Genomic DNA, 26,921 nt, shown 5'->3' with positions numbered 1-26,921 from the left:
CAATCAATTATTTTGAATCAAGTTCACAAGAATGATCCCTAGAATGAAGAGCTTGCTGTATGAGGAACGGTTGAGGACTCTGAGTCTGTACTTGTTGGAGTTTAGAAGGATGAGGGGGGATCTTATTGAAACTTACAGGATACTGTGAGGCCTGGATAGAGTGGACGTGGAAAGGATATTTCCACTTGTGGGAAAAACTATAATCAGAGGGCACCATCTCAGACTAAAAGGACGATCCTTTAAAACAGATAAGAAGGAATTTCTTCAGCCAGAAGGTGGTGAATCTGTGGAACTCTTTGCTGCAGAAGGCTGTGGGGGCCAAATCACTGAGTTTATTTAAGACAGGGATAGATAGGTTCTTGATTAATAAGGGGATCAGGGGTTCCGGGGAGAAGGCAGGAGAATGGGGATGAGAAAAATATCAGCCATGATCGAATGGCAGAGCAGACTCCATGTGCTGAGTGGCCTAATTCTGCTCCTATGTCTTATGGTCTAATTCAATATTTAAATACACATTTTGGCTTAAATGTCAACAGCTTTATCACTGTATTGGTACCAAAACGGCCTGTTTTTTAAAAAAATTCAAGCAATGTGGGCATTTTAGAAGGAAATTAAGAGGCAACCACATTGCTGTGGGTCTGGAATCACACGTAGGTTAGACCAGGTAAGGATGGCAGATTTCCATCCCTAAAGGACAGGACTGAATTAAATGAATTTTTACTACAATTGATCATGATTGATAGTTTCATGGTTACGATTACTGAGACTTCTTGCTAATCCAGATTTTAATTAGTTGAATTTAAGTTTCACCGGCTGCTGTGGTGGGATTTGAATAAGTGACCCCTAAACATGACCAATCTCCTGAGGGGCAGATTTGCTAGTGCTACAAGGGAGGGTTTAAACTAGATTGAACTGGGGGGGGGGGGGGGGGGGGGGGGGGGGAAGGAGAGGAGGAGGAGGAGGAGGAGGAGGAGGAGGAGGAGGAGGAGGAGGAGGAGGAGGAGGAGGAGGAGGAGAGGAGAGATTCTCAGCAGTAGGGAAGCAAATGAGGGGCTAAAAGGAGATGCAGTACTCAACAATGGCAAGCTGAATAGACATGATAGGCAGGAGCACGCCAGGGAGCGGGGGAAACCTGTTAGATTAAATTGCATCTAATTCAATGTGAGGGATAGGACTGGCAGCTGAGTGCTTTAGGCGGGACAGGGGTGGAGGAATGAGCAGAAGGGGAGTTGCATTTTCATTAAGGGGAGCACCACGGCAGTAGTCAAGAGATGAAATAACTGAGGGAGGCTTTGTGGGTAAGAAATAAGAAGGGGATGGTGACCTTATTGGGGTTGTATTATAGGCACCCAAATAGTCAATGGAATTAGAAGGGCAAATATGCAGGGAGATTGGGGAGACTTGCAGGAGTAATAGGGTTGTCATGCTGGGGAATTTAAATTTTCCTAACATAGATTGGGGCTGCCATAATGTTAAGGACTTAGATGGAGTGGAATTTGTTATGTGTGTTCAGGAAAGTTTCCTCAGGCAGTATATGGAGGGTCCTACTCGGGAAAGGGCAAAGCTTGACCTGCTCTTGGGAAATAGGGCAGTGCAAGTGACTGAGGTGATGATGAGGGACCACTTTGGGACCAGTGATCATAGTTCTATTAATTTTTAAATATTTACAGAAAGGGACAAAACTAGTCCACAGGTGCAAGTTCTAAATTGGGGCAAGGCAAATTTTGATGGAATTAGAAAGGAGCTTGCAAGGGTTGATTGGAGTAGCTTGTTTAAGGGCAAAGGGATCTCTGGCAAGTGGGAAAGCCTTTAAAAGTGAAATAGCTAGAGCTCAGGGACTATATGTTCCTGTTAGGGTGAAGGGCAAGGCTGGCAGATAAGGGAACCCTGGATGACAAAACATATTGAGCTTTTGGGCAGGAAAGAGAAGGAGGCATGGCTCAGGTACAAGTAGCTGGAATCAAGAGATTCCCTGGAGGATACAGGAGTATACTCAAGAAGGAAATTAGGAGGGCAAAAAAGGGGCATGAGGTAATAATAATAATAATAATAATAATAATAATAATAATAATAATAATAACTTGTCACAAGTAAGCTTCAAGTTATTGTGAAAAGCCCCTAGTCACCACATTCCGGCGCCTGTTCGGAGAAGCTTTGGCTAAGAGGATTAAAGTGAATTCAAAGGGATTTAGAAGACAAATATCCAGGAGATTGGGGAGACTTACAGGAGTGATGGGGTTATCATACTAGGGAATTTTAATTTTCCTAACATAGACTTGGACTGTCATAGTGTTAAGGGCTTAGATGGGGTGGAATTTGTTAAGTGTGTTCAGGAAAAAAGAAAAAAGAATAACTGGAGAGAATAGGAGCACTCAAGGACCAAAGGACACATGTGTGGAACCGCAGGAGATGGGCGAGGTTCTCAATGAATATTTCTCCTCGTGTTTACCGTGGAGAAAGACATGAAGATTTGGGAACCTGGGAAGGTTAGTGGCGACATATTGGGGACAGTTCGCATTACAGTAGAGGAGGTAATGGATGTATTCAAATGTATGAAGGTGGGTAAATCTCCTAGCCCTGACCAGGTATATCCAAGAACACTGCGTGAAATCAGAGAAGAAATTGCGGGAGCCCTAGCTGAGATATTTGCATCATCGTTAGCCACAGGTGAGGTACTAGAAGACTGGAGGGTAGCAAATGTTGTGTCCTTATTTAAGAAGGGCTGCAAGGAAATATCTGGGAATTATAGACCGGTAAGCCTAACATCTGTGATGGGTAAGTTAATAGAGAGGATTCTGAGGGATAAGATATACAGGCATTTGGAAAGACAGGGTTTGATTAGGGGTAGTCAGCACGGCTTTATGCATGGGAAATCATGCCTTACAAATTTGTTAAAGTTCTTTGATGAAGTGACCAGGAAGGTTGATGAGTGCAGGGCGGTAGGCGTAGTCTGTATGGACTTCAGTAAGGCCTTTGATAAAGTTTCACATGGTAGGCTGCTCTGGAAGGTTAGATCACATGGAATCCAGGGAGAGCTGGTAAATTGGATATACAATTGGCTTGATGGTAGGAAGCAGAGGGTAATGGTGGAAGGGTGCTTGTCGGACTGGAGGCCTGTGACTAGTGGCGTGCCTCAAGGATCAGTGTTGGGCCCATTGCCGTTTGTTATATATATCAACGATTTGGATGGGAATGTACAAGGCATGATCAGCATGTTTGTAGATGACACTAAAATAGATGGTTTTGTAAACAGGTTATCAAAAATTGCAGCAGGATCAAGATCAGCTGAGGAAGTGGGCCGAGAAATGGCAAATGGAGTTCAATACAGATAAGTGTGAGGTATTGCATTTTGAAAAGTCAAATCCAGGTAGGGCTTTCACGGCGAATAGTAGGACCTTAGGGAGTATCGTGGAACATAGGGACCTTGGAGTTCAGGTGCACGGTTCTCCAAAGGTGGAGTCAAAGGTATATAGGGCAGTGAAGAAGGTTTTTGGCATGCTGGCCTTCATCAGTCAGGGCACCGAGTATAGAAGTTGGGAGTTATGTTGCAGTGGTACAGGACATTGGTGAGACCACACCTGAAGTATTGTGTTCAGTTTTGGATACCTTGCTATAGGAAAGATGTTATTAAACTGGACAAGGTGCAGAAGAGATTTACAAGGATGTTGCCAGGACTCAAGGGACTGAGTTATAGGGAGAGATTGGACAGGTTTGGACTTTTTTCTTTGGTGCGTAGAAGACGGAGGGCTGATCTTATAGAGATGTATAAGATCATGAGAGGCATGGATAGGCTAAATGCGCTCAGTCTTTTTCCCAGGGTTGGGGAATCAAGAACTAGAGGGCATAGGTTTAAGTTAAGAGGGGAAAGAGTTAACGGGAACCCGAGGAGCAACTTTTTTTTTTTTTTTTTTTTTTTTACACAGAGAGTGGTACATATGTGGAATGAGCTGCCGAAGGAAGTGGTTGAGGCAGGGACATTGACAACATTTAAAAGGCATTTGGACAGATACATGGATAGCAAAGGTTTAGAGGGATATAAGCTAAATGCAGGCAAATGGAGTTAGCTTAGATGGATATTTTGGTTAGCATGGACCAGTTAGGGCTGAAGGGCCTGTCTCCGTGCCACAAGATTGTATGATTAGCTTGGACCCCTAGATTGCTAGTTTAGCGTTATTACCACTACCCCACTATCTTCCCCAAAATACCCCCACGTACATTATGAAGCCATTTCCACCGGTAGTTGTTCTGTAACTTGGTCAATACAGATCAGATTCCCTCCAAAGGCACAGACACCTCAGGCTGCTTAGAAAACTGTTCAGTTCCCTTATTTTTCTTGTGTTGCATCAGCCATTAACATATTACTAGATCTTCCATGACATAGTTCGGTGAAGCATTGATTTGCTGTCTTATGTCATCTGTGCATAAAAGCATTAAAGTTTCTGATTTATGATGATCAAATAGACAAATTGCATTAAATATACATTCTGAAATACCCAAACTCAGACCTTCCACCATGCGGTGGAGGTTCAAAACAGATTGGGGAAGTGCCTTTGGAAGTGGGGTGGTCCCACACTTGGGAAGAGAAGTTCCAAATGTCACAAGATAAGGTTGGGAAAATTTCTCAGCACGTGGCAGAAGTAAATCCATAACAGTCTGGCACCACCCATAATCCATCACAATTTCATTCTGTTTCCCTTTGTTGCGGAGTCTGAAATTGAATCTGAAATTTCAGATAGCAAAAACACAATACATAAATCTGACGCAGGATGCATGTTCTATAGTAGTTTTTAATATTACAATGTTTCTCAAGATGTCCCAGTTGGTGGATACACTTTTAAAGGGGACAGTACACCAAAAAAAAAAAAATTAATCATGACCAGTAATTATGGCAATTAAGTCTAGCAACATTTTCTAATCAAACAGGATCCGTAGTTTGAATTCCATAACTATGCCTTTCCAACTCATACCTGCCACAAAAATTATATTATAAAGAAATGCATAAAGCATCTTTCATGGAGATACCCCACCCCCCACCACCCCCAAAGCACTTTACTATAAATAATGTACTGTTGAAGTGTAGTCTATTAATGCAACATTTTAAAATATTCTTTCATGACTATGTCACCGAGTCCCCATATATATTCCTTGAAGTATTAAAGCAAGCTGGACTATGGAGAGGAGTGGTGAGTTTTGGCAGCATGGAGAAAAAAACATGGGTCAGTGTCCGACAGTTCGGTGGGGGGAGCGGTGGTGGGAAATGCGTAAAGATGGTAGTTCCCACAGCCTGGCAGCTGAAGGAAATCCCAAGTCATCAACCTGTCTCTAAAACCACACTTCCTGCTTAGTGTTAATATTTGTTTACCTAGCCAAAGGATTATGTTTCTTAAAATTTGAATAAATTTCTTGCTGTCATGTGTTTTTGCAGACTTTGGATCAAGTTCACTACTAATTCCTTTGTCCATTGATATGCATTATATATGTAAACTCACCATAGGTGATTATGTAATCTACCCATGAGGCTCCCACAATTCTTTCCAATGTCATTTTTCCTCATTCTGATGAATTGACTAGGAGTTCAAAAAATTAAATTTCATATGATTACATTTATGCACGGAACTGTCTTTTAGTACCTTTATTAAGATTTTATGCAAGATCCGACATTTTTCCGAAAGTTTGGATTTGGTGCCTTTGACAAGAACATGGATAAAGGTGAAAGCAGACTGCACATTGAGTACGTGCCACTCTGGGCAATAGCCTTCTATCATACAACATGACAGAACATTTCAGAAGTGATATTGGGTTTCAATGTCATTAGTATTTACTACTTAAAGATCAGGAACTCTAAAAATAATCAGTAAGTTAATAACACACCACTTTTCACAACAACCAACCTCATCTCTTTATCTGTTAGACAGCATGAAAAGGTTTAACAGAGGCTCATTTATAAATGTAATCTGCATTAATTTAAATCTTCAATAGCAGTCAAATATGATGCAACCTCAATATTTTAATTGGCAACCTTGCCAAAAGCTTACAATGACAAAATTGTATGAATCTAACCCATCTGCTGGAGTCGACTACAATGTTTTTTTCTCTACCCACTCCAACACCATTACTTGTAGAACCCCCAAGAAACTATCCTCAGCACTGCCCTCTCTCATCTGCATCCTTGATACCATCCAAAATCAACCCTCATGAAAATGACATGATAAACCTTTCAAATGCTCCTTGCCTCAAAATTTTCCACACCATTTATGCGATACAAAACATAGGATGAGCTATATATTTTGAAGACCAAAACCATTAACTTCAAAACCTGCCCAAAACTCCATACTCTCCTTGGCCACCTTGAGGCTGAACCAGACTGCTGGCAACATCAGCATCCTATCTGGCCCAGAGTTGAGCTTCTGGCCTTTTATTCTCTTCATCATTCATCTATTTCATGTTCGTATGCTTCTGAACTCCTTAGCCAATCATTTTTTAAACATCTTTTCATAATTATTCAATTTCTCTCAGAGAAACTTTGCACCCTCCGTATACGAGAGTTCATCCATAGCTCTACTGTTTGTATCCCAACCCACATCAGGTCCTGTTCACCCATCATCTCATCTTCTTGCTGACCTATATGGCAGATGCAGTACAACTCGGCCAAATGTGAAGCTATGTGTGAAAAACAGAAAGGAAAAGTAGCATCTAAATGGTGATATATTGGGAAGTGTGGCTGTACCATGGGATCTGGATGTCCTTGTACACCAGTCAATGAATGTAGAGATGCAGGTGCAGCAAGCAATTAGGAAGGCAAATGATATGTTGGGCTTCACTGCAAGAGAATTGGAGTTCAAAAGTAGGGATGTCTTGCTGCAGTTGTACAGGGCCTTGGCGAGACTCCACCTGATGCATTGCTTGCAGTTTTGGTCTCTCTGCCTAAGAAAGGATAAATTTGCTAGATGAGAGTGCAGTGGAGGTCCACTAGGCTTGTACTGGGGTGGTGGGATGGTCCCAAGAGGAGAGATTGGTTTGACTGGGCCTATATTCACTAGAGTTTAGAAGGATGAGAGGAGATCCGATTGAAACGTACAAAATTCTAATAGGCCGGAAAGACTAGGTGTAGGGAAGTGGTTTTCTCTGGTTGGGGAAAATAAGGGACACAGTCTCAGAATACAGGATAAATCATTTAGGACTGAGATGAGGAAAACATTTTTTACTCAAAGGATAGTGAACCTGTGGAATTCTCTACCACAGAAGGCTATGGAGGCCAATCCACTGAATATATTCAAGAAAGAGATAATTTTTTAATTTTAATGGCATCAAGGGGTATGGGGGAAAAGCGGCATTGAGATCGAGAATTGGCCATGGTCCAATGAATGGCAGAGCAGGCTTGGAAGGGCAGAATGGCTTATCCCTGTTCCTTGTTTCTTTATTATATTGGTTCCTGGATGATAACATTCTCATCCTGCTTTCAAATCCATCTACAACCTTGCATTTCCTAATATGTAATTTTCCCCAGATCTAAACCATCAGAGATCTCTGTGCATTTGCAACTCTGGCCTCCTTTTAAACATTGCTGATTTTCTTCATTCCACCACTGCACTGATGTCTGAGGATCCAGGTTCGATCCCAGACCTGAATCACTGTCCATGTGGAGTTTGGACGTTCTCCCAGCATCAGTGTGGGTCTCACCCCCATAGCCCAAAGGTGTGCACAGTAGGTGGATTGACCACGCTAAATTGCCTCTTAATTGGAAAAAAAAACATTTATAAAAAACATTTCTTGAAAGCAGAATTGGAGAGATCGGGAGAGACTTGCGAATCAGATGCAGAGTGGGCAATGACACTGCAATCATTCACAAACTGTAGATGGTGTCTATTTTCGATGGACAGTTATGTTTAGGATTGAAGGCAACGGCAGTTAAAGAGTTTTCTATCTAGATGTTATTTAACACTGACACAAAGAGCAGCTGATCTTCGATAACAGCACTTGAGAGATTCCATCAGTATCATCTCGGTCACATCCTCAGATTCAATGGGAGGAATGTCGAACAAACACTAGTATCCTTCTTGAAACAAGATCCACATTCAGGCAAAAACTTGCAAAATCAACTTCAATGTGTCTAGATTGCTGAAAACCATCTCCCCAGCTAGGTTGGTTCCTCAACTTTCAAATGGTCAACTTTACAGGACAGCAAATGAAAACTCTTCAAATACACTCTGAAGCTTTCATTGAAGCATGACAGCACTGACATCAATGACCAGAGGAGCTTGCTACCAGTCATTTAAAATTGCAACAACTTGTCCATTAAGCTGCATCATGTTTTGAGTTTTAAATGATGAAGCAGAGTGGTGGCAGAGAAGGAAAAAGGAAGCAAATCTTACACTCTGATCCTACAATCTTGCAGGACACCTTGCCCAGTGTACCCAATGAACAATGATTCATCGATCGAGAATCAGCCTGTTTAATTAATGAAGATCCCTGTGAGAAACCCATGACACGGAGTATGTCATTCTTAAATCTTGGGACAGCCACCAACAGTACTTCAATGAAGCTCAATGGAAGTTTAAGCACCTCATCTTTCAACTGCACACTCTACAGCCTTCCGAACTCAACAGCAACCCCTCCTCCTCTTGAAAACCTATTACATTGCCATCTTTCCTCAATTATGATGAAGTATTATTAACCAGAAATATTAACTCTTTGCACAGATACTGTCTGGCCTGAACATTTGCAGCATTTCTGTTTTGATATTGGATATAGACGTTGGTAATATTAAAACCAATTACAGATGTCAGAAGATGGTGCTTTCAGAATACCAAACATTTTTTTGATCCCTTTTTGGGTTGCTATTGTAACATGCAGCATGAAGGATTCTATGCCAACTTGAGATTCAAATATCACAGTTAGAAATAGATTATTCACCATCTTCATATTATGACCTGCCCAAACCCAGGCTTTTTCAAATCAACTTCAGTCAGCAGTTGATCAGTATAATGATTTTGTTCTACATAATGCAAGTCAGACAATTGAGTTCTTCAATGCCTTCTGAAGGCTTTTTAAGTTTGTGTGGCATCTCTTCACTTTCCTACGTTCAATAATGCCAATGCTTCAAAAGTGCTTTAATGGCTGTAAATCACTTTGAGACATCCTGTGTTCGTAAATAGAGCTATATAAATACAAGTCTTTCTTTTATAAATCTAGATAAAAAAATAATGAAAAACTGAAGTCAATTATGAAACAGAATAAACGTTTTGTTCTATTAGAGGATAAATTCTGTCCATTTGTTTGGATCCAAGTCAAGCCTTTTCATTAATTCTTATCATTTCTCCAAATTTCCACAATTGAAATCTAACAGAAGAAATATTTTAATACTTCTGACATTCAAATGGTCATACCCTTTCACAACAGTAACTCAAGGATAACATTAAGACCAATAAGTTGTGGCAAAAAATATTTTAAACTCGGGAGAAAAATCTGCATTACAAGGTCAAATTTTGTAGAATCATGCATCAACCACGTTATACTTTAAACTTGCTATATCAGTAAAACAGTCAGTGATGTTATCCTTGAATTGAGAGTTTAGAAAAACTCTGACTGGAACTTGCAATAAATATGAAGGAGTTGAGTACAGATGACAAGCTGTAGGAGTTTTTTTGTATCTTTTATTTGTGCCATATATAAAAAGAAACATTTATTTACCATTCACAAAAATCATATTATGAATCCTGGAAATGCAGGAAGACTCCAGGATTTTGTTAATAAAAATGAGCATTTTAAAACAAAAGCTGTCCTCATGACAAGCATTTTGGAACCCCGTTCACAAGAATTATGAGTGCAGTTTCCTACCAGCACATTTACATAAGCAAACAGAACTAACTCACTGGGCGCACAGGTGAATTGACATCAGCCTCCCTACCCAACATTCCCTTTGCCCACCCCCCTAACCCACTCTTCACCCCAATCCTCCATTTGTCCCCCCAAACTCATCCTTCATCCACCCCCTCCATCCCAACCCTTCCTTCACACCTCCATGATCCCCACCCCCATTTGTACGAGGTACATCAAAATACCCTCACTACAATCAATATGACACAATTGGCTCTTTGTTCCGCCATCCAGGCCGACCACCAATCCCATGCCCCATCCCCCCCAGACATGCCTTCCCCACCATTGTGCCACGCACCCGAGACACCCAGCCCACGCACATCCAGCTGCAGACATGTGACCAGGGCTGGTGCCCATCCCCTGGGTGATCGAAGGTTGGCTGGTGTGTCTGTGGTGCTGCCTCCCGCAGTAATCAAGCATAGTGTCCAAGCATCAAGGTGTGATTGGGATGGTAGGCAATGAGCCAACATGCTACATGGCATGCCCACCCACAGGAATCCACTTGGGATGTGTGAGGTGCGCTCTTAACTACGATTGCCAATGCACGATCAGCAATAGCCTTCAGCCACAAGGCCAGAGGCCTCCGCGGTCAATGGGAGTTATGGGTGCGGTGGGGCAGACAGGCAGAGGCCAAGGTTGGCCCCGGCATGGGAACACACAGTCCAGGGCTTGGCATAAGAACTGGAGCAGGCCATCTGGCCCTTCGAGTCTGCTCCGCCATTCAAAGAGATCATGGCTGATCTTTTGTGGACTCAGCTCCTCTTTCCTGCCCGAGCACCATAACCCTTTATTCCTTTATTATTCAAAAAACTATCTATCTTTATCTTGAAAACATTTAATGAAGGAGCCTCAACTGCTTCACTGGGCAGGGAATTCCATAGATTCACAACCCTTTGGGTGAAGAAGTTCCTCCTGAACTCAGTCCATATTTTGGCTGTGCCTCGTAGTTCTGCTTTCACTCGCCAGTGGAAACAACCTGCCCGCATCTATCCTATCTATTCCCTTCATAATTTTATATGTTTCTATAAGGACCCCAATATCCTTCTAAATTCCAACGAGTACAGTCCCAGTCTGCTCAACCTCTACTCATAATTCAACCCCCTCAACTCTGGGATTAACCTAGTGAATCCCCTGTACACACTCTCCAGCGCCAGTACATCCTTTCTCAGGTAAGGAGACCAAAACTGAACACAATACTCCAGGTGTGGCCTCACTAACACCTTACACAGTTGCAGCATAACCTCCCTAGTCTTAAACTCCATCCCTCTAGCAATGAAAGACAAAACTCCATTCGCCTTCTTAATCACCTGTAGACCAACTTTTTGCGACTCATGCACTAGGACACCCACGTCCCTCTGTACAGCAGCATGTTTTAATATTTTATCATTTAAATAATAATCCCTTTTGCTGTTATTCCTACCAAAATGGATAACCTCACATTTGTCAACATTGTATTTCAACTGCCAGACCCTAGCCCATTTACTTAACCTATCCAAATCCCTCTGCAGACTTCCAGTATCCTCTGCACTTTTTGCTTTACCACATCTTAGTGTCGTCTGCAAACTTGGACACATTACACTTGGTCCCCAACTCCAAATCACCTGTGTAAATTGTGAACAATTGTGGGCCCAACACTGATCACTGAGGGACACCACTAGCTACTGATTGCCAACCAGAGAAACACACATTAATCCCCACTCTTTGTTTTCAATTAATTAACCAATCCTCTATCCATGCTATTACTTTACCCTTAATGCCATGCATCTTTATCTTATGCAGCAACCTTTTTGTGTGGCACCTTGTCAAAAGCTTTCTGGAAATCCAGATACACCACATCCATTGGCTCCCCGTTGTCTACCGCACTGGAAATGTCCTCAAACAATTCTACTAAATTAAGTTAGGCACGACCTGCCCTTTATGAACCCATGCTGCGTCTGTCCAATGGGACAATTTCCATCCAGATGCCTCGCTATTTCTTCCTTGATGATCGGTTCCAGCATCTTCCCTACAACCGAAGTTAAGCTAACTGACCTATAATTACCCGCTTTCTGCCTACCTCCTTTTTGAACAGTGGTGTCACTTCTGCTAATTTCCAATCCACCGGGACCACCCCAGAGTCTAGTGAATTTTGGTAAATTATCATTAGTGCATTTGTAATTTCCCTAGCCATCTCTTTTAGTACTCTGGGATGCATTCCATCAGGGCCAGTAGACTTCTCTACCTTTAGCCCCATTAGCTTGCCCATCACTACCTCCTTAGTGGTAACAATCGTCTCAAGGTCCTCACCTGTCATAGCCTCATTTCCATCAGTCACTGCACGTTATTTGTGTCTTCCACTGTGAAGACCGACCCAAAAAACCTGTTCAGTTCCGCAGCCATTTCCTCATCTCCGATTATTACATCCTCTAAAAGGACCAATATTTACTTTAGCCATTCTTTTTTGTTGTATACATTTGCAGAAACTTTTACTATCTGTTTTTATATTCTGAACAAGTTTACTCTCATAATCTATCTTCTTTATAGCTTTTTTTGTAGCTTTCAGTTGCCCCCTAAAGATTTCCCAATCCTCTAGTCTCCCACTAATCTTTGCCACTTTGTATGCGTTTTCCTTCAATTTGATACTCTCCCTTATTTCCTTAGATATCCACGGTCGATTTTCCCTCTTTCTACCATCCTTCCTTTTTGTTGGTATAAACTTTTGCTGAGCACTGTGAAAAATCACTTGGAAGGTTCACCACTGTTTCACCATAAAATCTTTGCTCCCAGACTACCTTAGTTAGCTCATCTCTCATCCCATTGTAATCTCCTTTGTTTAAGCACAGAACACTAGTGTTTGATTTTACCTTCTCACCCTCCATCTGTATTTTAAATTCCACCATATTGTGATCACTCCTTCCGAGAGGATCCCTAACTATGAGATCATTAATAAGACCCTAAGACCGAGGAGCGAAAGTAAGGCCATTCAGCCCATCGAGTCCACTCCACCATTCAATCATGGCTGATTTCAACTCCATTTACCCGCTCTCTCTCCATAGCCCTTAATTCCTCGAGAAATCAAGAATTTATCAACTTCTGTCTTAAAGACACTCAACATCCCGGCCTCCACCGCCCTCTGTGGCAATGAATTCCACAGACCCACCACTCTGGCTGCAGAAATTTCTCCTCATCTCTGTTCTAAAGTGACTCCCTTTTATTCTAAGGCTGTGCCCCCGGGTCCTAGTCTCCCCGGGTCCTAGTCTCCCCTGCTAATGGAAACCACTTCCCGACGTCCACCCTATCTAAGCCATTCATTATCTTGTAAGTTTCTATGAGATCTCCCCTCAACCTCCTAAACTCCAATGAATATAATCCCAGGATCCTCAGACGTTCATCGTATGTTAGGCCTACCATTCCTGGGATCATCCGTGTGAATCTCCGCTGGACCTGCTCCAGTGCCAGTATGTCCGTCCTGAGGTGTGAGGCCCAAAATTGCTCACAGTATTCTAAATTCTAATCAATCCTGTCTCATTACACAGGACCTACGCTTGTTCTCTCGTAGGTTCCATTACATACTGTTCTGGGAAACTATCGCGGATACATTCTATAAACTCCACCTCAAGGTTGTCTTGACTGACCTGGGTAAACCAACCAAATGTAGATTAAAACCCCCCATGATAACTGCTGTACCATTTCTACATGCATCAGTTATTTCTTTGTTTATTGCCCGCCCCACTGTAATGTTACTATTTGGAGGCCTATAGACTACTCCTATCAGTGACTTTTTCACCTTACTATTCCTAATTTCCACCCAAATGGATTCAACCTTATCCTCCATAGCACCAATGTCATCCCTCACTACTGCCCGGACGTCATCCTTAAATAAGAGCTACACCACCTCCCTTACCATCCACTATGTACTTCCGAATAGCTTGATACCCTTGGATATTTAACTCCAAGTCGTTACCATTCTTTAACCAGTAATGGCCACTAAATCATAGTCATAGAGGCTGGTTTAGCACACTGGGCTAAATCGCTGGCTTTTAAAGCAGACCAAGGCACGCCAGCAGCACGGTTCAATTCCCGTACCAGCCTCCCCGAACAGGCGCCGGAATGTGGTGACTAGGGGCTTTTCACAGTAACTTCATTTGAAGCCTACTTGTGACAATAAGCGATTTTCATTTCATTCACGATGATTTGCGCCATCAACTAATTTACCTTATTCCGAATACTACGAGCATTCCGAATACTACGAGCATTCAGGTAAAGTACCCTTGTGGCAGGCACGTCGGACCCCCCCCCCCCCCCCCCCCAAACCGGGGCTGCTCCTTCCCGGGGCAAACCACAACCAATAATTATGTTCAGATGGAATCCAATAACAAAGGACAGAAATCTATCCAAATGCAATGGCAGGACCAGTCCAAAGTACCAAACAACAGGTTTCGTTAAATTAATTAGTAAAATATTGAATTTTTTGGAAATTAAATTTTCTGAAAAGAACACCAAAGAGTATAATTCGACTTGGTTTTTTTCTACAATAGGTGGTACATTATTTTACAATCATATCTAACATAGACAGAAAACATTGATAAACAGAGGAAGGTATGTGGCCCAGCAAATAAAGCGTCACGTTTTAACAACATAATCATGGGTGAGAGTGAAGGTCATAATAGAAAAGCAGGATCTTCTACAGTGCTCATCTGATGCTGTTATATTTCTACACAAAAACAACAATATACTGCAATTTGCAGCTCTGGGTCGATCAAAGCACCAATTATATTGTATGGAGCCATTACAGTCAGTGCTATCACTGAACGGCACTGCTGCTAAGGAAAAACAGAATTGTTCAAGGCTAGCCAACCGAGGTTCAGAATGGTAGGGTTTACTAGAATGAAAATGTAATATGACCAGTCCCACAAAATATATTATTAACTTCCTCCAAATAAAGACATAAACACCCCACTTTTGGAATGTTCACGATATTTTGTTCAATATTTTTCAAATATTATGTAACTGTTTCGTATTTGCAGTCTACTGTTCATTTAGAAAACCACCTTCATGTTTAAATCCTGTAAAGTAGCACTAGGGCAAATCATAAAACTAATTTGAAGAAAAATTTGCAAAATAACACACATTAACTCACAATGACAATGAATCATGCACTTGAGAGATCATCTACATCAGTTTGCAAGATAGTTTACAGTACCGAGTCCAGTAATTTGACACATACCTTTAGGCCTTCCGGAATTTCTAGCTTTGTTGAGTTCATCTTCTTCATTAATAGTGAATAAAGCATGAAGCTTCGACCTTGCACTAGTCTTTTTCAACCTCTGTTTGCCGGCATTGGTCGAGCCAGGCATGCTGCTATGACTGTCTTTGCCAGTGAGCCACTATTGCCACTGATCCAGCAGCCTAGTGGAGTGGATTTTAAAACCACCACAAACCTCAGTTCTTCTGTGCATTTAGAATAGATTCCTTTTCGGCAAATGTTTAACAGCTGACAAATACTAACATCTGTTAGTATTTGGGGACCGACAGCACCCCATCTTCCATGTCCTAATTAAACATCGCTTTAGCAGGGTTAGCTCTTTCGACCTGCAGCAAATGTTCACAATTAGATCCTGGTGCACGCCTTTCTCCTTCCTGCAGAAGCACTTAAGCTTTGCAACAGAAAAAATTGTTGCACAAAAAACCCATAAGAAAATAAAGAACCCACCTATTAAAATGGTTGCCACAACAACAGTGACATACACAAATGCAACGAGGCTATAAATGTCTCTTCAGCTGGATGTCACAGTATGCTGGACTACTCCTACATCACTTGCAGCTTTCAGCCGATTCAGGAACTAGCACCATCAAAATAATAGCACTGCCTTTTCCCTCAGTCGTGGTTGGTACAGGATGGAATAATGCTTGCATAAGCAGCTGACGCTGGACAGAGACAGAGTCCTAAAAAACACTGAAGGCTCTGGATACAAGCCAGCTGCTCATTGTGTTAATGCTGCCTACAGAATCCCGCAGAAATAATATTTTAAAATAGCACTGTTCAGCTAAGGTGCAATATTGTTCATCATTTTAGCTCAGACATAAGAATAGTAACAGTGTTTGAAATTAAATGCATTATGCCTACTATTTATTTCGGGTCATTCTAAAATTAGCTGTTACTTAAATATTTTGCACAAATTTAACAAAAGCAGGTAAAATATCAAGCTCCCAATACACACAAATGCTTTCTGAAACAGGGTATCTCTACTGTGAAATGTTAAAATGTGACACAGGGTTAAAACTGTACAATGGCATTAGCATGATGCCAACAGCATTGTACAGTGGAGCTTTTAGCTGCATGTCAAAAATGATAAAATTTGTATTATTCTAGTTATTTCCACATACTTTTGTGGTAAATATAACCAGTTAGTATGTTTAATATACTTACACTTTCTGTAGCTCCAGTTTCCAAGGCCTGCAATATTGTACACTTGTGTAAACAAAACTTCTGAGGTGCGATTTACCGGCCGTGTTCCGCCCGAAAAGCAGTACGGCGTGGTGGTAGATGCCAGGACACTCTACTGGGAGCTACCCGGATCGTCCCACCTCCGAAGATCTGTGATCTCGCGAGACGTTGTGATGTGATTCCCGCTCAATGTGGGCGGGATCACAACTGGCAAATCTACATACAAGAGTGAGGCAGCGAGTCTCACTCCAACATGCATTCCCGAGTTCTAACCAAGATGTGGGATCTAACCCCCTCCACCTTGGAGATCTTGGGCGAGCGCCGTTCAATTCTGGTCTCCACAAACTGGGACCAGACGGAACAGCAGTTGTGGGGGTCCCCCTGGTGTTCGAGGCAAGAGGCATGGAGTTTGGGTTGGATGTGGTTTCCCTGTTATCCATATGATTAGTTCTTTCTTCCTCTTCCTCTTCTGGGGTGCCTCAGAGGCTGAGCCCTCTGCTGCACCTAGAGCCACAGTGATGCAATACTCATAGGCTGGCAGTCCCCGGCTTTTGCAATTCACTTCTCCCGCCAGCATTACACTCCCGGCTGTGTGGGTTGGCTTCAATGGGAAATCCCATTGACAAGCGGCGGGAGCAAAGATTCCCGCCGCCAGCGGATGGCACGCCGCTGGGAAACATGGGGCTGGTAGACCAGAGAAGCCAACCCAAAGTCCTCAAAGCAACGGTCTTATTATTTGTAGCAAACCTTTCTTTTCATTTAGATCAGTAGGTGATCCTCAGTGTGACCACCTTCATCTCCATCGAATTCCTTAGCGCAGAAGGAGGCCATTTGGCCCTTCGAGTCTGCACCGACCCTCTGAAAGAGCACCCTATCTAGGCCCACTCACCTGTCCTATCCCCATAATCCCACCCAAACTACATATCCTTGGACATCAAGGGGCAATTGTAGAACCCATCACTCGCCACCCCCCTCAAACGAGGCCCACAACGAGAAATGGGTTTTGAAAAGATTGTCCTGCTTTTGGGAACAATCCGTCCAAGGCAAAACCGCATTTGTTAAAGCAGAGGAAGAGCAGGCAGACATGCATCCAGTTAGGACGCACCAGAACCCCGCATGGGTAAACGAGGGAAGAAACAGCCCACAGCAGCCTAAATCCCACGAGTGCTACAATTGCGGACAGTCAGGACATTGCGCACGAGAATGTCGAGCCCCCCTGAAACAGCAACGGAACCAGCCCACCATGCCCCCCGAACCAGCAACGCCACCAACAGCCCCGACCCCCCCACCCAGAGAACCATACCCAAGGGAACAATGCACCAGAGAGCCTGCTCCACCTTATGTGCCCTAGAGGTCATGTTACAACTGTGGCAGCCAGGACACTTTGCCCGAGATTGCAGGAGACCCCCACCACCAGCTAGACTCGCCCCCAGATATGAAAGAGAACACCCACCCACAGCAGCTACAAGGTCCCAGCTGCCCCATGCAAACTGTGAGCACTAACCCACCACATCTCATGGCAGCGATACCTCAGCAATGCCACTTCATTTTTGTTTCGCTCCGCCTTCCTCTCTTCTTCGGTCGCACTACACTGTCTCCATATGCTAGTTACACCCCAGTCCAAATGTGATTTACGATGTCCTTTCTGATGGAACCTGCACCATGTTTGTTGTATGTTTGTTGGTTAGTGTTAATGTTAAGTGTTGTTTGTAAACTTGAAACTTTTTCACAGCCCCACGTCACCACTCCTTTAACGCCCCCTGGCAGTTAATGGAACACGTTTGTCCCCAGACAACGGTTCAGAGGAACTAGTTTGTCAACAGAAACCAATTTAGAGGTACAAGTTTGTCAGCAGACAACAAGGCAGCCCCCACAACGACCACATTCTTACCCGTTCTTGCCGGTTGCTCAGGCAGTGGAGAAACGGCACTGGTCCCCACCTTGCCTGAGGACCCCCCTCTGGTCAGCTACACTCGGGTAGAGCACAAACGGCATTGATCACCGTCCTACCCGGGGATTCCACCCATTTCTTAATCGCCGCGCTTCGGTTTGAAATTCTTTTGTTTGTTTTTGGCAACCCTTAGGTTGCTCCGTATGCTATTTACATCCTAAAACACTAGGATGGTAGATCGCACAGGCTGCGAGACAGCTAGCACTAGGTCAGTAATTTTCTTGGATGTCTTGTCCCAAATATTTGGTTTTTAAAAATATGAGGGAGTCACAGATGGTGACCAATTATAAAGGGAAATTGGCCACAAAGGACAGACATACGAGATCTTAAGCAAGATAATAACAGATATTATGCTTGTGTTCACAGAACTCCGGAACCTCAGGAACCCTAGAGGAAGACAAAGAAGAAGACAGAAGGACGGAAAGATGAAGACGACCTCCATCTTGTTCACCTGGATCTTAGCGGGATCCCTTCAGTTGCGCGCGGCGCTACCCCCCTGACCCCTACCACACAAGCCGTGAATGATTCCCGCCCCTGCAATACACAGAACCCCAAGATAGCTAGCCCCGCGACAGCTAATAATGCCCCGACCTGGTGTGATAAGTTTATCACCTGATACTCGCTATCATATATAGTAGAAGCCCTCTTACTACTGGCGATACGGTGCAGTGTCGTGCAGACACTTAAGAGTCAGGAACTGGCAAAAGAGAGCCTACCGCTCTAGCACCTCAGTATACAGGTTTCGGTCCCCTATTTTCAGATTTCACCAAACCCCCGAACCCCTTGACATGAATTAAAGTGCATCTGTTTTCTCTTTACATGTATTCCGTTAAATAAAGAAATGCAAATCTCTGTGTCTGACTGCCAGGCCTGAGAAATTTGTGTGCTGCTATTTTGTACATTGAAAATGTTGTAGATTATTTTTGATTGTTTGGATGAGGATAGTTTATTGAGGGTAGTTAGAGGTTCCAGCTTTTTTATTTTTCTGTAATGTATGCATTAATGTCATAGCGCCCCATAGAGTTTTATAATAATGTATGCATTTAAAACGATTTAGGTAAAATTGTGTTTCATAGGATAGGGCAGAGTAGAGCCTGATTATGAGTGCCCCGTTTGGTCAGAGAACGAAGACAACACAGTAATGTGATCCTTCACGCTTCGCGTTGAGGATCACAAGGAGGGAGTGTAGCCATCTGGGATGGCCACGTCCAGATTACAAAATGGACACTTGCAAAGAATGCAGGGAAAATTGGACAATACCAAAAAAAGCAAGCAGGTGCAAGGTCTGTCTGTTGATTAGAGCTGTAGCTCTCAAGACAGGACCGGTACTGCAGAACCATCTACATACTAATGAGCCATCCTCGGGAACAAAAGGCAACATTTAGGTAAACAATGCTAAGACAGACACCCTGGCGCAAGAGGACACTAAAACAAAGCAGACCAACAGCCACCTAGGACACGCCCAGCAACCAGGGAACCCACCCCTCTATTGGAGGAAAATCGCTAAGGACGATTGGGAAACAGTCCAATTAATTGGGGCCAAGTTCAAGGCCCGCCCAAAAGCGCGCGAAGCCCTTTTGGGTATAAAAAGGATTCCCCAAGAGAGAATCTCTCTCTTGGCCTTGGTTCTCAGCAAGGAGAGACCCACCAAAGCTGCCCCAGACCAAATAAGTTCCAAGTCAACGCACACTACGAGATAGACGCTCCTAGTTGCTACCGTATAAACAGCTCAACCCAGCAGCCTCAGAACCGAGCAATGGCCATTGTTCCTCTGACTGAGTGGCACCCAAAGCTAAGTATAGGCTTTTAATAATAGTGATAGTTTAGGTTGTAGAGGTTTATGCACGAGTAGATTTGACTGTGTGTAAATAAATTAGCATTTTGAACTTATTAACTCGTGTATCGAGTCTTTGATCAGTATTTTGAACCTTGTGGCGGTATCGAAAGATAGCTGGCGACTCTTGAGCAAACGTAATTAAACAGAGCCAAATTAAGAGACAACAGCAACGAGCAACAAGATCCAAAAAGATGAGGTGTTGGGGGTCTTGAAAAATATTAAGGTACATAAGTCCCCAGGGCCTGATGGGATCTACCCAGAATACTGAAGGAGGCTAGAGAGGAAATTGCTGAGGCCTTGACAAAAATCTTTGGATCCTCACTGTCTTCTGGTGATGTCCCGGAGGACTGGAGAATAGCCAATGCTGTTCCTTTGTTTAAGAAGGGTGGCAAAGATAATCCAGGGAACTACAGGCCAATGAGCCTTACGTCAGTGGTGGGGAAATTACTGGAGAGAATTCTTCGAGTCAGGATCTACTCCCATTTGGAAGCAAATGGACGTATTAGCGAGAGGCAGCGCGGTTTTGTGAAGGGGAGGTCGTGTCTCACTAACTTGATAGAGTTTTTCAACGATGTCACAAAGATGATTGGTGCAGATAGGGCAGTGAATGTTGTCTATATGGACTTCAGTAAGGCCTTTGACAAGGTCCCTCATGGTAGACTGGTACAAAAGGTGAAGTCACACAGGATCAGGGGTGAGCTGGCAAGATGGATGCAGAACTGGCTAGGTCATAGAAGGCCGAGAGTAGCAATGGAAGGGTGTTTTTATGATTGGAGGGCTGTGACTAGTGGTGTTCCACAGGGATCAGTGCTGGGACCTTTGCTGTTCGTAGTATATATAAATGATTTGGAGGAAAATGTAACTGGTCTGATTAGTAAATTTGCAGACGACACAAAGATTGGTGGAATTAGGGATAGCGATGAGGACTGTCAGAGGATACAGCAGGATTTAGATCGTTTGGAGACTTGGGCGGAGAGATGGCAGATGGAGTTTAATCCGGACAAATGTGAGGTAATGCATTTTGGAAGGTCTAATGCAGATAGGGAATATACACTGAATGGCACAACCCTCCAGAGTATTGACAGTCAGAGAGATCAAGGTGTACAGGTCCACAGGTCACTGAAAGGGGCAACACAGGTGGAGAAGGTAGTCAAGAAGGCATACGGCATGCTTGCCTTCATTGGCCGGGGCATTGAGTATAAGAATTGGCAAGTCATGTTGCAGCTGTATAGAACCTTAGTTAGGCCACACTTGGAGTATAGTGTTCAATTCTGGTCGCCACACTACCAGAAGGATGTGGTGGCTTTAGAGAGGGTGCAGAAGAGATTTACCAGGATGTTGCCTGGTATGGAGGGCATTAGCAATAAGGAGAGGTTGAATAAACTCGGTTTGTTCTCACTGGAACGACGAGGTTGAGGGGCGACCTGATAGAGGTCTACAAAATTATGAGGGGCATAGACTGTGGATAGTCAGAGGCTTTTTCCCAGGGTAGAGGGGTCAATTACTAGGGGGCATAGGTTTAAGGTGCGAGGGGCAAGGTTTAGAGGAGATGTACGAGGCAAGTTTTTTTACACAGAGGGTAGTGGGTGCCTGGAACTCGCTGCCGGAGGAGGTGGTGGATGCAGGGACGATAGTGACATTTAAGGGGCATCTTGACAAATACATGAATAGGATGGGAATAGAGGGATATGGACCCCGGAAGTGTAGAAGATTTTAGTTTAGACGGGCAGCATAGTCAGCACAGGCTTGGAGGGCCGAAGGGCCTGTTCCTGTGCTGTACTTTTCTTTGTACACTATCTTCAGCTGCATAAGCCCCAATTGAGGAAGTTGAGGCAAAAACCCTCTGCAGCACCTCGGACCACAGAACCTCCTCCAGCACCACTCCTAACTCCTCCTCCCACTTCACCTTACCACCCTGCATGGACACCCCATCCTCCTCCAAGATCCTCCCATAAAATGCTGAGACAGCCCTGCTCTCCAAACCCCTCACTGATAGCACTGCCTCCAATCGCGAGGAGGTAGGCGCTATCGGGGTCAGAAAGGCCCTCCTCAGAGAGTGCCACACCTGCATATATCTAAATCTTTCGCCCCGCACCAGCCCAAACTTCTCGCCCAACTCCTGCAAACTCGCAAATCACCCTCCCAGAAACAAATCCTTCATTTTCTTAATCCCCTTCCCTTCCCATCCCCGAAACCTTGCACCCATCTGACCCGGCTCGTACCCATGATTCCACCTGATCAACACTCTCCACACCGATCCAGCTCCCAACTTAAAATGCTGTCTAAACTGCCTCCAGATCTTCAATGTGGCCACCACCGCTGGACTCCGTGTACTTCCCTGGGGCCATCAGGAGAGATGCCATTGCCAACCTTTGTGTACATCGTATTTGGGACTTTCCAGTTGAATCTCAGGTGCCCCATATGCTGACAGCATCCCATTGTTTGATTTCAGAGCATCTTTCTTTGGGTATCCGCTCGCTCTCAAATTTTCAGAAGGACCTTCTGGCACAGTCTGAGCAAGTTGATATTACTCTGTGTTCCGGTATCAAACTTCAGATTTATGGTTGCGAGTTTCTTCTCACCCGCTTCCTGACCTGAATGGTAGTGTGAATTTTGTTTCTTAGGGAACTTCTGAATCTAGCCAATGCAGTTGCATTGTTTCTAGGTTTACTGTATTCTCATATTCAGACAGCTTCCAAGGTATGGATGTTTAGTTTCTTTTCCTTCTCATGAACCCTGTTGCGCTGCCTCTAGTAACCTGTTTATCATCTCCTTTCTTTGTTCTGTACATTTTTCCATACTGATTGGGCTTTCCACAACATGCATGAATACATGTTGCTCAGACCTGACTGCAATACAGTACTGAGTAATGTGGCATTCTGGATAGGTGTGTGCATAGCAGTATAGTTCTCTTTACGAATACTATAATATAACAGTTCAGAAGCAGAATTACTACAAGCTAACTTCAAGATCCGCAACTTGATTAATCACAAGTAATTACACCCTTAATTCAAACAATTTTGTTTCATAGGTCACCTGATATCATTGCAATAATTAAATGTTCTATATACTTTGGAAAAATGTGCATGAAGATTGTTTCAGTCAAGTTATCCAATCAGAGGGCATCACGGTGGCGCAGTGGATAGCACTGCTGCCTCATGGCGCCGAGGTCCCAGGTTCAATCCCGGCTCTGGGTCACTGTCCGTGTGGAGTTTACACATTCTCCCCGTGTCTGTGTGGGTTTCGCTCCCACAACTCAAAGACGTGCCGGTTTGGTAGATTGGCCACGTTAAATTGCCCCTTAATTGGAAAAAATGAATACTCTAAATTTATTTTTAAAAAGTTATCCAATCAGTTACATTGATGCTAATTGAATCACTGGTAAAACATACCAAAGTATCCCTCATCTCAATAAATTTCAAATGGTTCAAAATTTTGAGAAGCAACCTTGATGAACTTCAATATTTCACTGAGGATTTTTTTTCCCTCAACGTTTTCTTTAAAATCCAGTCTTAGGAGATGGGCTTTTAATTCATCATCCACCAGAGTGTCAGAAGTGGAGATGCTCGCTGACAAGTACACAATGTTCAATACTATTCACAACTCCTCAGAAGTGCCCTTATCTATATGCAGCAAGACCTGGACAACATTCAGGTTTGGGCTGATAAGTAGCAAGTAACATTCATGCCACACAGGAGTCACAAAATATCCATCTCCAACCAACAGCGTCTTACCATCATTAAATTCCCCACTATCAAAATTCTGGGGCCACCATTGACCAAAAACTGAATGGACCAGCCATATAAATGCTGCAGCTACAAGAGCAGGTCACAGTCTGGGAATTCCGCAGTATCTCACCTCTTGACTTCCCAAAGGCCGTCCACCATTTCCCTATTAGCATTGTGCATATACCTACACTACGTGGACGGCAGTGGTTCAAGAGGCAGCTCACCATCTTCATCCTGTATCACTGTGCCTTCATTGTTACTTGGTCAAAATCCTGGAGCACTGCATGGATTGCAGCGGTTCAAGAGGCAGCCCACTATCATCTTCTCAAGAGCAATTACAGATGGGCAATAAACACCAACTTAGCCGGCGACACCCACATTGCATGCATTAATTTTTTTTATTTTTTTTTTACATGAACTGCAGCAGCTCACCACCACCTTCTCGTGGGTAATTTTTTTTTCTTTATTCGTTCTTGGGATGTCAGCGTGCAGGTACGGCCAGCATTTGTTGCCCGTCCTTAATTGCCCTGAAACCGAGTGGCATTTTAAGAGTCAACCACATTGCTGTGGGTATGGAGTCACATGTAGGCCAGACCAGGTAAGGATGACACATTTCCTTCCCTAAAGGACATTCGCGAACCAGATGGATTTTTAACGCCAATCGTTTCTATTAATTCCAGATTTTTTTTTATTGAATTCAAATTTCCCCATCTGCTGTGGTGGGATTCAAACCAGGGTCTCCAGGGCATTACCCTGGGTGCCTGGATTACTAGTTCAATGACAATACCATTAGGCCACTGCCTCCCCGAGACAGGCAACAAAATGCTGGCCTAGCAACACCCATATCCTGGAAAGAAATGAAAATCATCTTTACAGTGAGATTAGGCTTTCCAATTCCATTAAACTGCTCTATTCTGTACCCTTTAATTTCCTTCTCCATTCAAGTTCTCACTCAAGCCCATCTTAAATATCCATTTGACATAGTACTAGTGATAATGCATAAATCCCCTTCCTGTGCTTCCAATTTTTTACGCAATGCCAATTCTAAGCAGACAGTCCAGGTGACTTCTGAGTTTCAAAATATTTATTCACATGAATATGTATTCCATGACAAAAGGTGTGACGCAGAACGTGCTTCCTCACTGCAATGATTAAGAGCTTCATCCCATTTAAGATCTTTACAAAAGACAGCAGAGAATAAAAGCAGTTATTTCCCAAAATATTACAATGTATTTTTTTTATAAATGTCCAGACCATAGCAAAATAGCAACTTGCTAAAAACAAATCAAAATTGAAGTGCATTTGACTTGAAGAACTAAGCAGTTATAAAGATTTCCTAACAGAGGATCTACTAAAGATTTAGGACAGGTCAAATCCTCCTAAATCTGGTCTAAATCTTGCAGGAGGAGCTTCGTCTTTGCATTATGCTGATGTGCATTCAGTTTCTTAACGTAATGAAAGTGGCAACCAATCTGAAAAAAGTACCTGCATTTTGGTGGTGCCCTCCAAACACCCCAAGCATTTTCCAGGAAATGAACTACTTTTGTGGAAAATAGTTACGGCAAAAATGGCAACTAATTTGTACCATACAAATATCAATGACCAGTTGACTTGTTTTGTGTGGTGTTGGCTGAAGGAAAAGGTTAGGCAGGGAAACAAAGAACACCACCTACTCTTCTTTAATAGGGTTATTGGATCCTTGTTAAATTTCAGATTTCACACAAAAGGCAAAACATTATTTATTCCCTTAGTAGTGCATTCATGGGTTATTATAGTTGTGTGTTCAGATCTCTTTTACATTCAGACTTCAAAACCACAAACACTTCAAGCTGAAATTATGAAGTTTATAATCAAAAGGAAATTCATCAACCATTGTCAACCTAGTTCATTGTAACAAAATAAGTTACAGCTGCTGGGCAGCTCCAGGTTAGACCTTGATATTTTTCTCAGTTCTGAAATTATTTTCATAAAAGCAGTTTATAAATAAACTACTGTATTGCTTTGAATTCCATTCTGTCAGATCAGGCATAAAAAATGTATTTAACAGCAACCAATTTCACCAGTGGAAATTTCACTGAAATATAGCCACACTTAAAAAGTAACACAAACACTATACCAATAACTACAGTCTTTCCCTTGGTCAAAGATCTTGTCAGACACTTAAATTTTTAAAAATCTATTCTTGTTTTGTTTGTTTGGGCTAGGGGTAAGGTGAATAGAGGAAGAGAAGGATGACATCCTTAAATTTTGGTGTGTGCAGCCTGTATTTCATTGTACAGTATCCTTAAATTTTGCACACACAAGCTCTCTGGTATAAGATACTGCAAGTGGCCTACATAGCAGCCTCACAAATGCTGCATGGTGCAGCTCAGGGGGAACATCAGATGCAACTAAAGAGGGGGCAATGCCTTTGGTGCCTTGAGTAATAATAGCAAGTGTACATATGAAGTTACAGTATTGGTTCAAAAGGAAATACAAAATGCTGTTCACAACTGGTATGGGCAATATTCTCAGCTGCATTTTGTAGTATGAGTGGAGCTAAGAAAACGAATGGCAATCCTATATCCTTCAGATCTGCCCACTGGCATCATAGGGATTGGGCTAAAGAAGGATAATTGAAAAGAAGGGTAAATGGGAGGCAGTGGCAGAGTGGTATTGTCATTGCAAAAGTAGTCCAGAGATACAGGATAATGCTCTGGGTACTCCGGGTTCAAATGCCACCATGGCAGATCGTGAAACTTGAATCCAATAAAAGCTGGAATAAAATGTCTCATGGTGACCATGAAACCATTGTCTTAAAAGCCCATCACTTCACTAGTGTAATTTTGGGAAGGAAATCTAGCTGCGACTCCAGATTGACTCTGAACTGACTTTGGAAATGGCCTAGCAAGCCACTCAATTCAAGGGCAGTTAGGGATGAGGAATAAGAACCAGTGACGCACACACTGAATGTATTAATTTTCAAAAAAGGCACTTCTGGTGACGCAATGCAGAGAGAGGACACACATGTGGAGGCTCTCAATAGAAAACTGACTTTTCCAGCACTACTAACAGTTTGAATTTTTAAAACCCGACAATTCGACAGAATAGAGCACCTACCTT

At 43.1% G+C, this 26,921-nt stretch overlaps 1 protein-coding gene across 8 annotated transcripts in view; it reads right to left on the bottom strand.

Annotated features, from left to right (window-relative positions):
- Positions 1–26,921, bottom strand: part of map7b (microtubule-associated protein 7b) — a 284,290-nt gene that overhangs the window by 196,657 nt on the left and 60,712 nt on the right. For 2 of the 8 annotated variants that reach the window (XM_072499670.1, XM_072499674.1), the window contains exon 1: positions 15,083–15,660. The exons of 2 other annotated variants lie outside the window; for them this stretch is intronic. In XM_072499670.1, the coding sequence (XP_072355771.1) occupies positions 15,083–15,212 (130 nt within the window). In that variant the 5' untranslated portion in view covers positions 15,213–15,660. Of the gene's footprint in view, positions 1–15,082; positions 15,664–26,921 lie in introns of those variants that run through there. 4 more of the 8 variants (XM_072499673.1, XM_072499676.1, XR_011940761.1 and 1 more) reach the window with 3 other exon arrangements.

The sequence above is a fragment of the Scyliorhinus torazame genome, chromosome 4 (genome assembly GCF_047496885.1).
Source record: "Scyliorhinus torazame isolate Kashiwa2021f chromosome 4, sScyTor2.1, whole genome shotgun sequence".
NCBI classification, from domain to species: Eukaryota; Metazoa; Chordata; class Chondrichthyes; order Carcharhiniformes; family Scyliorhinidae; genus Scyliorhinus; species Scyliorhinus torazame.
Note: the sequence above shows the minus strand (reverse complement) of the source record. Positions and strands in the feature narration are given on the sequence as shown.